The following is a 14328-nucleotide window of genomic DNA, read 5'->3' on the forward strand; positions in this document are numbered from 1 at the left end:
AGGAGTTTGCATGAATTTTGTTAAGGTGTACATCATGGATTGTTTTGTATTTACTTGTACTCTTTTGCACAGAACTGATAACCCAAACTACACTGGAAGCAAGTGGAACAATCTAAATTGCTGCCATTTTTATCAAGCTGTCAACACTACAAGTCAACCTAGTCTCATAGAATGAATGTTACTATAACAAAATGTTTGCAAACTGACTTGTTCTATGTGCCGCGTTCTACCTTTCGCCACAGTTAACACTAGAGGTGCTACAACAATGTGTGTTTTATTCACTTTCACACAAATTATGACAACAATGGCTAATTATGAATATAAACAATTATTTGTTGCACTATTACCCAAACACTGCTTTGTTATGATATCGAAACACTCATACTATAACGCATCGTTTGAATAACAACACATTTAACGCTTGTATTACAGACCCACCTAAACTTAGACACTGTAAATTCAATTATTGTGATTAGTTTGCACGGTAGCTCATCTGATAGAATGTTGGACTTTAGACTCGGAAGACCGCTGTTCAAGCCCAGCCAAGCAAGTGAGGTGACAAGTGAGAAAGCACGTCATTTCGTTTTGCAAACGTTTTTCCTCGGTCACTTAGCGTTTATGAGATCAGGCTGCTACAAATATACAGTAGGTATCTCCTGGAAGTCCTGCTGTCCTCCTTCCCGGAGGATGGTAGGCCACTTGTGGTTCTTGGTGATTTCAACATACACCAAGACAAGCCCCAGGCCACTGAGCACCATGCTCTTCTGGCCTCATTTGACTTGGAAAGACTAAGCACTACAGCAACTCACAGATCAGGTAACCAGCTGGACCTCATTTTTACACTTAACTGTACCAACTCAAATATTCTTGTTACTCCTTTACATGTCTCTGATCACTACTTTGTTCAATTCAACATGACTCTCCCATCTACATTAAAACAGACTCCGCCTTTGGTTTCCTTTCACCATAACCTCCGTTCTCTTTCACCCTCATGCTTTTCCACTGCTGTCTCTACCTGTCTTCCCACACAAAATGTATTTTCCACCCTGGATGCAAACACTGCCACAGACACACTAAGCTCTACTTTAACAACCTGCTTAGACAGCATCTGTCCACTCTCCTCTAGGCCAGCACGTACTACACCACCCAGCCCCTGGCTCTCTGACGTCCTTCGTGACCTCAGGGCAGCTGAGAGGAGATGGCAGAAAACTAAAGATCCAGCAGATCTAGATCAGTCCCTCTCACATCCCAAAAAAACACTTGAAAGGGCAGTTTTCAATCAAATCTCTGCCAATCTGTCACAGAACAAGCTGCTGGATGACAATCAGTCAGGCTTCAAAAGTGGACACTCCACCGAGACTGCCCTGCTGTCTGTCACTGAGTCGCTGAGATGGGCACAAGCTGAATCCAGATCATCCATCCTGATTCTGCTGGACCTTTCTCACAGTCAATCATCAGATCTTACTCTCCACCCTCTCTTCGCTGGGCATCACAGGAACTATGCTTGACTGGTCTAATTCCTATCTCTCAGGTAGGTCTTTCAAGGTAGCCTGGAAGGATGAGGTGTCCAAGCCACATCAGCTTCTTACTGGGGTACCTCAGTGTTCAGTGCTTGGGCCACTTCTCTTCTCTATATACACAACATCACTGGGACTCATCAATCAGGCACATGGTTTCTCTTACCACTGCTACACCGATGACATGCAGTTCTACTTGTCTTTCCAGCCCAACGACACCACAGTAACTGCTCGAATCTCTGCCTGTTTGGAAGACATCTCGGCCTGGATGAAGGAACACAACCTGCAACTTAACCCAGCCAAGACCGAACTCCTTGTCTTTCCAGCCAACCCTGCTGTTGAACACAACATCACCGTGCAGCTGGGTTCAACTACAGTAACACCTTCCAAAACGGTCAGAAATCTAGGGGTAACCATCGATAACAAACTACATTTCACAGACCACATCTCAAAGACCGCAAGATCATGTAGATTTACACTACAATATCAGGAAGATAAGACCCTTCCTCCCTGAACATGTATCTCGGCATGTGCAGTGTATACAGTTTAGTTAATTATAATGAGATTAATCTGATGTGTTGCTACACACCTTGTTTCTAGTATAGACTGAGTGTTAAAAATCAAGGATGAAACGGACCTGATTAGAAAGTGTAAACAATCTTTTCAGGATTATTTTTTTTCTCATGTTTCATTTGCATATACATTACTAATTTCACTGCAGAGCCCATGTTGTAAATGGAATGCTTGTTTCTTTTGATAAATAGACATTATTTATCATTACATTGATGTAATAACAGAAAATATAAATACAGTCTTCTCTAGCACTCTTGATAGTGTCGCCCCACTTCGATTAAAGAAAAAAGCCCCTCACCATGGTACAATGATCACACTCATGCTCTCGAGAGCAGCTCTGAAAATGGAGTGCAAGTGGAAGAATACATAATTAGAGGTACTTCGCTGTGCATGGAAGGATAGTGTCTGTGTCAGAGAATGCAGGGGCAGGACCCAAACGCAGAGTTGAAAAATAAAAGGGAATTTATTAAATAACACAAGGGCAAAAACTCCCACGAGGGGGAAATAAATAAACATAAACTACCCCGAAGGAGAAAAAGGGTAATCTAGGCTGGGGCAGGGGGAAACAGGACCAACCGGACCGAAACAGGAGCCAGGTGGGAGAAACAGGGCCGACAGGGAAGACTGAACACACAAGCAAGACAGACTGGAAACACAAGCACACAAGACTGGAAACAAGATGAACTAGCACTAGACAGCAAACACGAGGAGATTAAAATAGGGAGAGAAATCAAATGGGTTAACAGGGGACAGGTGAGGCAAATTAACTAATAATAAGCAAACAAGGAGGCAAAAGCCAAGTGCTCTCACAAGGCAAAACATCCGAATGGCATGAGCACACATCGGCAAGACAATAAGGCAATATACGCCCATGCCAACCAGCAAACAAGATGAGAGAATGCATAGCAATGCCAAACAAAGCGATGCCACGCATTCTCCCACTAAACTAAACCTGAGCATACATCGTGAGGCAAACACCAAGCGATGCATGCAACAGGCGACAAAAACAAGACAGGACACCTGTTTGAGAGTTCGGCCACACACACACCCGACACCTTAGACCGAAGTGACTGAACCCCAGCACAACATGAACACATCTCATGACCTGGGCACACAATGCAACGTGATGCGCACCCGTGTTCACAAGAGACAGATGACAAGATGACATAAGCACGATGCACCCAAGTCAATAAAAGACAGAAATGGAGCATGAGTGTCCGGATCCCGACACAGACCGAAGCCGAACCAGACAGGAAGTCAGGATCCAGACACCGTGCTCCCGAAATGAAAAGAGACAGACCGAAGAGCCCACAGCAGGAAATACAACCGAAACTGTGTGCTCACACAAAGACAGACAACGAAATGCAAGACAGACATAGACATGGGACGATGATGCCACGGTCCTGTCAGACAAAAACCCAGACTGACAGAGTGACAGGACCATGACAGTTTGTAGCTACAGACAGGCATTAAAAGCTGTCAGGTCAGCCTATTATAGCAAACTCATAGAAAATAACCACAACAATCCTAGGTGTTTATACAGTGCTGTGGCTAAATTGGTTAGGAATAAAGCATCGACTGAACCAGATATTCCGTCGCAATACAATAGTGTTAAATTTCTTTACTGATACAATTGAAATAATCAGAAATAAAATTGAAATTATGCAATCAACTGTCACAGCACCTCAGAAAACAGTGTCTCATAATTTTCCTCAAGAGCAACTTCAATCCTTCGCTGTCATAGGTCATGAAGAGCTAACAAAACTTCAAAAAAATCAAAAGCCACAACATGTATGTTAGATCCAATACCAACTAAGATCTTAAAAGAGGTATTCCCTGTAATCTCAGAATCTCTTCTTAATATTATTAACTGCTTGCTATCCTTAGGACATGTCCCAAGAAACTTTAAAATGGCAGTTATCAAACAACTTATTAAGAAGCCACAGCTTGATCTTGAAGAATTGGCTAATTACAGACCGATTTCAAATCAACCATTTATGTCGAAAATACTAGAAAAAATGTAGTGTCCTCCCAACTATGTTCGTTTCTACAGAGAAATAGTATATACAGAACAATTTCAGTCAGGATTTAGGCTCCATCACAGTACAGATACTGCACTTATCAAAGTTACAAATGACTTGCTGTTATCATCTGATCACGGCTGCATTTCTCTTCTAGTGCTTTTAGATCTTAGTGCTGCCTTTGACACCATAGATCACAATATTCTCTTGAATAGGCTGGAGAATTAAGCTGGCATAGTAGGATTCATATCCCGAGGTTACCAGAGCCGGCCAGATCCAGCTCCGTTCCTGCTTGGTGTCGGACTCCACTGCTACATGTCGCTGAATGATAACGAGCCAGATATCACAATGGACTTCAGAGGATAAACTGATGCCAACTCCAACTGTAAGACATCGGATCCTTCATATGCCACTGCCTGAACATTGGACTTAGGATGGACCCCACCAAACCTCACCGAAATGACCTGCCGGTTGAACTGCAATGCACCTCATTGATCTCTGCCTGCATCACCTTGGTCTAATGATGGACTACACTCTTGAAATGGAATACATAGACTATCATTTAATTGCCAAAAAAAAGCCTTCATCAGCAAACTAACAAAGGACAATGCATCTATGTGAACTTCTGCAGTTAATCCAGAATGGACTTCAAAGATATTAGTAATTAATCTTACAGTTCATAAAAATCTTTTTTTAAACACTGGACCTTAACACTTACTTAGTTTAATAATTTTAAACCATGACTTGCACTGCACACAAATAACTAATATTGGCATTATAATCATGTTGTTTAGCCAGAGGGGAACTGGCCCCCACAGTGAGCCTGGTTTCTCTCAAGGTTATTTTTTTCCATTAACCAACATCTTATGAAGTTTTGTGTTCCTTGCCACAGTCACCTTCAGCTTGTTCACTGGGGTTCTAAATACAATTATTATTTAATTTTTATACACAATTTACAATTATGTTTACACAATGATGACTCTAAGACTTTATAGATATTACAGTTTCATTTTCTGTTAATGCATGATTTTCAGTAAAGCTGCTTTGAAAAGATTGTGTGTTTTGAAAAGAGCTATACAAATAAAAATGACTTGCATGTAGCTAGAAAACACAAATGAAATGCACATGTACCAATGCCTTGTAGCAGGAGCCTGTTCAACATATACCTCTATATCTGATCATTTGGTATTCATAAGCAGGTTATTTACTAATAGAAATGGAGGAGGAGGAAGAGCTTACCGTTGGGCCAGACTCTCCTCTCTCACCTCGTGGACCTTTTGCACCAGGGCTGCCCTGAAGAAAAAAAACATGCAGAGTGTACTTAGACATTGCATTTCATAGGATTTCATAAGATTAATAATTTCATAAATTAACTTGTCAAAACGGCTGTAGAGAGAAGGATGTTTCAGAAGTTGGCATGTTCAAGTACATCCAGTGGACTTCATTTTTGCTTTCTGACCTTTAAGTGTATCCCCTAAAGTCCATGAGTAATTCACTAGTCATTAGCTCATACTGTGCTGTTAACCGTAGGTAATCCCAGATGTTCAATCCATGCATAATAGCGTAGAGAGCAGAGGCCTCATCATCATATTCCTGTACTTAATGTAAAGAGCAGGGTTGCAATTACAGCACTGGGGCTTGGGGGAAAATAGCCCACCATCTCTGAACTCTGGGCCTTTTCATCTTTATCATCAGAAGAAAGATTTGCAGTGTAGTATGATGACTTCACAGATGGAGAAAACGTCATGAGACTCTAATGGTCTTACCTGAGGGCCACCTGGGCCTGGAGGACCAATACTGTCCTGAGCGCATGTGCAGGAGTGAGGAAGAGCAGGACATTTGGCTTCATCTCGCTACAGAACAACAGAAAGAAGACTTAACATGCTGAATTTGTTGAACACTGAAAAGTTAAGGTTGTGGGGAAAGGGGAGGTTTTCAATTGCATTTGTTTGTAAAAAAATAAAACAATAAATAAATAAAAAATCAATAATTATGATAAAGTAATATAGTAATAAATGTAATTATAAATAAGTGCAAAAATGTAATAAATTATAATTGTTAATTTGAAATTAATTACAAATAAAATAAACTAACTCTATTGCACATATGATGAAATTATTGTTTAAAAAATGATTGTTTAAAAAAATGTTTGATTTGCATAAAATGCACCTCAAAATTAGAAAAATAATAATTTCATAAAATAATAATATTATAATAAAAAATGCTGTTAAACAATTGTATTACACTTAAATTTAGTGTAATCGACTTTACACAATCTGCTATATGATTTATAGAATTTCGTAACTTTTTACCTAAATTTAACTTAAATGTTAGGTAAATACTAAAATGTTCAAAATAAAAACCAATAAAAAAAAAGAAATGAAAAAGTTAGGTAATACAAAAAAAGCAACTGACAACCAATATTTACAATATCAGAAGTGAAAATTAAGTGACTATACATTTTGTGGATCTCAGGATACTAAATATGTAAACAAAAAAACACCAATAAACAATGCTGTTGAACAATTCTATTACACAAAATATTTGTTTAATAGTCTTCTTTTTACCTAAATTTAACTTAAATGTTAAGTAATGACTAAAAAGTTTGATGTATATATATATATATATATATATATATATATATATATATATATATATATATATATATATATATATATATATTTATTAAAAATACAGAATACAGAAAAATCTAAATAAAAAGCATAATATATGACAACTGCAATATTTTTAATATATGAAGTGAAAATTAGTGACTGTATATTTTGTGGATGCCAGAATACTACATTTGTAAATAAATAAATAAATAAATAAATAAAAAGCGCAATAAACAATGCTGTTAAATAATTGTATTACACAAAAGTTTAGTGTAACAGACATCACATAATCTGCTATATGCTAATTATCTCGTAGGTAACTTTTTACCTAAATTTAACTCAAATGTTAAGTAATGACTAAAAAGTTAGAAAAATAAAGTTAGATAAAAATAAAAACAAAAACAAAAAAACATTACATGTAAAAAAAAAAACAAAAAACATGACAACAACTGCAATATTTTCTAGAGTGGCTACATGTGTGACATCACTGCACAGGGGAACTATAACCATTCAACTGTTGAACCATGTTGCTTCTAGGCAACAAACATATTTAAACAATTCCTCATAACATACAAATAATAAATATGATTCTAAATGTAAAAAAAAAAATTCTTACTAACAAATTTGAAATTTCCATTGGTGAAAAAGCAATTAAAATAGCTTTTCTAAGGGCAGTTCTCCAGAGCAAAAATGTGCAGCCACCACACGGTGCACCATGCATGAAAAAGATACTAAAATGACCACCAGGACACATTTTGACCAAGAAAAGGCATTTGTTGCTTAATTCAAAGTAATCCCTTTATTATTAACCATTTTATTACCATCTTACATGCATCATGTGCTTGCAAAGTAAAGGAAATTGGTTTGTTTCCCCATAGCAGCACGGTACAATAGAGTGTTAAAAAAAGAAAGTTACTTATTTGAAAAAGTAACTCCGGCACTATGCTTGTATTTGCGTTACCCCAAACACACAATATGATTGTTGTCACATAGTGATGGGCGTCATGAAATACAAATAGACTCGAGACTTGATTTAAAGTTAACCTACTGAACTCTGAGCCCTTTTAGAGCTTTAGAGCAAGACACTTATATTACATATTGCTCCAGGGGGACAGAAAGGGGAAAGGCAATCCCAGTGAAAAGGAAGTTGTATTGAAACACAACTGCTTGGATCTTGACAGCTGTGTTTAGGGGAAGGATGCTGCCTCTATTCTAATTACAAACATCTTTTTATCAGCTGGGGTTATACAACATTAAATGTGCTTTCACTGAAAGCATTCAGTGGTCTGACTAGACAGCAAACAAAAACGCAGAGAAGCGGAACGCCCACCCCCTAAGATGACAATCCATATACAATCACTCCTTACCATTGCTGGAATATCACAACATTTGTCTCGACTTGTCCAGCCCAAACTGCAGACAATATCAAACATCTGGAGCTGGAACTGAAGGGGGGGAACACAAATGGATGTTACAGATGGCTTCCATTGAGTGGCGGGGCTTGAAAGTACAACAACAACAAAAAGAAAGCATGCCTATATGCACCCAACAATGTGTTGAATACAGGAATACAGATAGAATTGAATCAGTTCAAGCATGAATGTGGGAGGATATACAAAATCTTAACTAAATATGTGCAGACAAAGGAAATGGCATGGTAGGTTCATGGGATTAATAGTTTAACCGTGTTTAGATCTTTTGTTGTAGGAAAGAGAATGAGCATTTTGTACTTACTGTGGTCGACTGCTTCTTTGAACCGCCAGATTTGGCCATTTTGCCAAGGACTTCATAGCCATCTGTGGAGATGTTGTTGGCCGCTTTGATCTCTTTCTCAGCCACTTCTTGGCAGTCAATGTTCAGTTTGACGTTTTTCTGTGAAATTGAGATGTGAATCTGCAAAAATAAAAAGGCATTAGAGAAAATACCACAGTAATGCAATCCAGCCATCAGTAATGTGGACATCTTGGCTTGATTCATAAATCTCCATGAAAGGGATTCACAAAACAGCCTGATTGACAAATGTATGTGAAACTCATCTGACCAAAAACCATCCTACCTTCATCCCTAAGAACACTGACTCTACAGCCTGTAATGGTCCATAATCTATATTTAGAAGTAGATCTTTACATTTTCAGAAGACATAATGTCTTTGTCTTTACATGGCATTTCGCAGTATGATGGCCACGCTGTAGGATTATTCCAATTAGAATTTTCGGTAACACTTTACAATAAGGATCCATTTGTTAACATTAGTTAACAACATTAGTTAACATGAACTAACAATGAATAATACTTTTACAGCATTATTAATCTTAGTTGATGCTAATTAAAACATATACTAATATTTTTTTTAATCAAAAGTTGCATTAGTTAACATTAGTTAATGCACTATGAACTAACATGAACTAACATTGTACAATTATAATTTAATTAACTAACATTTACTAAGATTAATAAATGCTGTAAAAAAATGTGTTGTTAACTGTTTATTAATGATACCTAATGCATTAACTAATGTTAACAAATGGTTCAAAATGTATCTTTTATTACACCTTTCAGCCTTCTAAAACTGTCACTGTGGAAGATAAAGTCTATGAGGGTAACAGGGCAAAGGGAAAATCACTTCTGAATGGAACGCACCCATGTGTCATATATATTTTGCAGGGCAGCCCAAGCAGTGCAAACCTCTTTCACAACACTGAGATGCACGAAAGTGTGGTAAACCCCACCGGTTGTGAGCCACCACAATGCAATAAGGTATTGAATGTCCCATGTGTATACGAGACGCTTGAGCATTTTGAGCACTAAAATATGGAACGGGGGTCCCCTTCAAGCCTTTCACTATGCGATCAGTTGAGGGGTGGTCCCCCTTTGGTACCCTTTGAGCATTTTTCAAATTCAACACAGGAAGTTTCGCAGCCTGCTAAAATAAGGCGTCCTTGTGGACATCGTAATTTTGGCCAAAGTACAGGACGTCCGGGCTAACACTGGGCAGTTGGCAACCCTAGCAGCAACAAACATTGCATATGCCACCTTTCCCGTGTTTTAGGCTATTGTCTGTGATGAATTACTCATTTTTGTATACTGCTCTCAAGAAAAACATAATCAGTGGCAAAACATCCATTGCTAAACTCTCCCTCATGGTGAACCTATGCAAGTTTGCATGGTTACCATGACAAATAATGTGGATACGCTAGCAAAAGAAAATGCAGTCTGAACACATAACTTGGATTTTGAACAGTCAGCCTAAAAAAATATGTTTTGAGAAAATAAAAATAGTTTTTTCCCTGCAGTGTGAACAAAGCCTATAAAATGTTGGTCCCTAATGGCCACATATGGCTAAGTATGAGTAATAGTGAGGTTTGACACTAATTACGCTCTTAATCCTTCCAATAATAGATGCTCATTCACTCTAATGAGTTTAATATAAATTACTTCATCATGTAAAGCCATGTCAGCAGCAGAACACAAATAAGAAAATTCATATCAGCAGAATCGCCTTTAACGATAATGCTAAATGGCTTACCAACCTTAATTTCCACTTTGAATATACTAAGTGACCCTAAATGTGGATAACAACCACCAAAATCCTTTTTCCATCCTATTTGGGGGGCTCCAATGTTTTCTTTAGATGTAGCGTCACCACATCTTGCTATTATGTCATTCTGTGGCTGACCATCAAATGTGCTCTTGTTTCCCTGTCTGACAAGCTGTTATACATCTGATAGTCCTATTCTGTAGATCGGCAGTCCACAGGCAAGGTCATATTTCTTGGAAAACACTCACCACAATACCGTCAACATCTTTGGCAACCAAATATGCTATTTTGGCTGCCCATATGTGAAGGGGTCTGAACTTCTGGCTTAGATGTAGTTACTCTTATAGAAAGCTTTGGAAGCTTGTCCAAATAGTGTGTTAAATAGCTCATGGTGAGATGAAAATACAATAGACATTACATCCGATATTTTTGGTTGAGGAAAAGTGAGTTTCAATGTAATGGGCCAAAGAACATTGTTATTTAGTTCAGTTGTGCCATGTACAGTGCCTTCACCCCTGCTTCGTTCCACCCACTCTGGCTACTGTGGGTGTCTGCATACACCCACCATGTGGTTTCATTTTGTTGCTCTGCTCTAGTCTTCCCGCTCTGCTGTCAGGCTTTCATTATATCTATCTGCCTCCATTTCATAGTTGCACATTTGGCGGACCAACTTCTCCCTCCATTTTCTCTACCTTCAGTCTATGAATTCAATGCGTAAAAATCACATTTCAGACAATGAAACAGTTTTAAGCAGCTATATTTTTCCAATTTTTCTTTCCAAATTGTAGCGAGCTGCCTTGCTGTCTACTTTCTACAAAGGCAGTAAATTTTTAATGCAGCATCTTGACCATAATGTAACCGTATACGTATTTTCCATAATAGCACATGGTTTTCCCCATGCTATTACATCTTGCACACGGTTCTAGTCTTTCAAAATGTGACCAAGAGCCTGTATGGATGCGTTCCAAACATACACACTACAACTGCTTTGAGATTCTTTTTATTACAGTCAGCATTAAACACACGAGCAGATGATGCACACAAATGATAGGCCATGCATGGACTGTGCTGATGATGAAATTTACGTCATGCACACAGGTGATTCTCATGAAACCTGTCAAGAAATGGAAGCATGAGAGGTAGTACTATCAGGAGCAATCGTAGTAGTTCTGTTACGTCATCCTCCCATTCATAATTAACATACCTCTTGCTTTATAGGTTTGCTTACAGCTTGTCATACTGCTGCCTTCAGTGTGCCAATGTGGCAACCTCCTCCACCCCTCCACCACAGGATGAGTCCCTGTCCTGCTGTGGGGGGTAGGTTCTGACTGTTCACTAAGAATCTCTCATTGAACCATAGGTTCCTTATATATATATATTTTATATGCAAAATATAATTTCTTATTTGTTTCTTTTGATTTTGAACTAAAATGGGACCAGGGCATTTTTGTGACAGGTTTCGTGAGATACACCCACACAGTCCATGAGAAGTAGCAGAACACAGAAAACTGAAGGATTCATTAGCAATTAGAAGGTTACATACTTTGTTTCCTGATGTTTGGAAAAGCTGTTGCATTGGGGATGTGCCTATTATGCCTTAAAATGTTGTCGCTCACTGTAAGGTAGTAAGCTCACTGTAATTTTGAACAGAGCTTCTGTTTTCTTAGCAGAATCCATTAAGCAGGATAAGAATGTTGTGCCTCAAGACATGGCCTCCAAATCTAACCAGGAAAGCTCTCAGTCACAGATATATTTTAGCTTCTATGTAAATTCACAACAAGGGGTATTTTATAAAAGGAATTAAATACAATGAATAATGGGCCACTGTTCTTTGTGGTATTATGCGGTTGACCAAAGAAGACCTTTAAAAGCTGTTTTAATTTTGTATGGCTCTCTAATCACTCTTGTTCAACAGTATACTGGCACAGCATCCAAACTTTTGTCAACACAGATCTTATGGCTGAAAATAATGGGTTTTGGGTAAGATTTTCATCAGATCTTACTCTCTACCCTCTCCTCGCTGGCATCACAGGAACTGTGCTTGACTGGTTTAACTCCTATCTCTCAGGTAGTTCCTTCAAGGTAGCCTGGAAGGAGGTGTCCAAGCCTCAACAGCTACTTACTGGGGTACCTCAGGGATCAGTGCTTGGGCCACTTCTCTTCTCTCTATACACAACATCACTGGGACCCATCATTCAGGCACATGGTTTCTCTTACCACTGCTACGCTGATGACATGCAGTTCTGCTTGTCTTTCCAGCCCAACGACACCACAGTGACTGCTCGAATTTCTGCCTGCTTGGCAGACATCTTGGCCTGGATGAAGGAGCACCACCTGCAACTCAACGCAGCCAAGACTTAACTCCTTGTCTTTCCAGCCAACCCTGCTGTTGAACACAACATCACCGTGCAGCTGGGTGCAACTACAGTAATGCCTTCCAAATCGGTCAGAAATCTAGGGGTAACCATCGACAACAGACTAAATTTCACAGACCACATCTCAAAGACCACAAGATCATGTAGATTTACACTGTACAATATCAGGAAGATAAGACCCTTCCCCTCTGAACATACCACACAACTGCTTGTCCAGTCACTTGTCATAACTAGACTGGACTACTGTAATGCTCTCATTGCAGGCCTCCCTGTATGTGCAATTAGACCCGTGCAAATGATCCAGAATGCAGCAGCATGTCTGGTCTTTAATGAACCAAAGAGAGTGGATGTTACACCACTCCTTGTCTCTCGCCACTGCCTGCCAGTTGATGCACGTATCAAATTCAAGGCTCTGATGCTGGCATACAGAACAATCACTGGGTCTGCTCCAGCATACCTAAAATAATTTATGCAGAGCTACGCGCCCACTAGAAGGAACGTCGCCTTGTAGTACCAACACAAAGAGGCACCAAAACACTTTCCCGGACTTTCAGCTTCATCATACCACGTTGGTGGAACAACCTTCCCAACTCCATCCGTGAAGCTGACTCACTCTCTGTCTTCAAAAACGACTAAAACACATCTTTTCCATGAGCGCTTAACCAGTCATTAAAAAAAAAAGAAAAAAAAAATTCCTGTTGCACTTATTCTGTTTTGAATACTATACTGATGCTAGTGAAACTTTGTAATATGGCACTTTTCATACCACTGTCTCCTTAAGATGATTTGCTTATGTTTTCCTCTTTTGTAAGTCGCTTTGGATAAAAGCGTCTGCCAAATGAATAAATGTAAAAAATGTAAATGATTTGTTTTTGAATATATCAAGCCAAAGAAATCATCTACTAGTCATGCATAATTCCATAGACCCAATCTAAATTTGCAGTGGAACAATAGTCAATATCATTATAATATATACAGGATATTTGTCTGCCTACACCTGCCTTCCCTCATTACTCTCCTCATTTCCTTCCCTATTTAGTCTCCCTGTGTTTTCTGTCTTGTGCCAGTTCATTGTGGATGTTCTCCCTGTCTAGGTGTCGGTTTGTGGTCTCCCTGCCTGTTTGTATTTCTGTCAGTTTCTGTTTTGTTGCCCCACGTGGTCTGTAAGGCTCCCATCTCCAGCCCAGCCAGTCTACTCGACTCCCTTCCCTGGGATCTTTGAGTTTGATTGTCTATTGTTTTTTTAAGTAAAACCCATTGAACTCTGCATTTGAGTTCTCACCCATTTCTCTAAACTGACAGAACAATCTGGCCAAGAGAGAGGACTCCACAGAGATGGGCATCATCCTCTTCCCATCTCCCACCCACTAGGGCTCTGTTAAAGAGCAAATGGTCCAGCTCGTCCAGTGCCTCTCCCTCCGTCAAGGGTAGGCAGACATCAGGGACTTTGACTGTGACTTCCTCATCGCAGTGGACTAGCTGGATTATAGCAACAACTCTGACCTCAAGGAGGTCTTCAACACTTGCCTCAATGAGCCCCTCAGCCCTTGGAAGATGGGAAGGCTAGGGATACTTAGTTTTTGGGACTTCGTCTACTACACTTTCCATCGTGGGAATCCTGTACCCCCCACTTCAAGGGGAATCCCCCCACATTGGCTGTCCCACCTTCCCACCCACAGCCTGTTGTAT

At 39.3% G+C, this 14328-nt stretch overlaps 1 protein-coding gene across 4 annotated transcripts in view; it reads right to left on the bottom strand.

Moving 5' to 3' along the window:
• Positions 1–14328, bottom strand: part of LOC127410922 (collagen alpha-1(XII) chain-like) — a 164242-nt gene that overhangs the window by 16793 nt on the left and 133121 nt on the right. For all 4 annotated transcript variants that reach the window (XM_051646170.1, XM_051646171.1, XM_051646169.1 and 1 more), the window contains 4 exons: positions 8461–8619; positions 8094–8171; positions 5878–5964; positions 5351–5404 (listed from right to left, as the gene is read on the bottom strand). In XM_051646170.1, coding sequence (XP_051502130.1) covers positions 5351–5404; positions 5878–5964; positions 8094–8171; positions 8461–8619 — 378 coding nt within the window. The remainder of the gene's footprint in view (positions 1–5350; positions 5405–5877; positions 5965–8093; positions 8172–8460; positions 8620–14328) is intronic.

This window comes from Myxocyprinus asiaticus, chromosome 20 (assembly GCF_019703515.2).
Source record: "Myxocyprinus asiaticus isolate MX2 ecotype Aquarium Trade chromosome 20, UBuf_Myxa_2, whole genome shotgun sequence".
NCBI lineage: Eukaryota > Metazoa > Chordata > Actinopteri > Cypriniformes > Catostomidae > Myxocyprinus > Myxocyprinus asiaticus.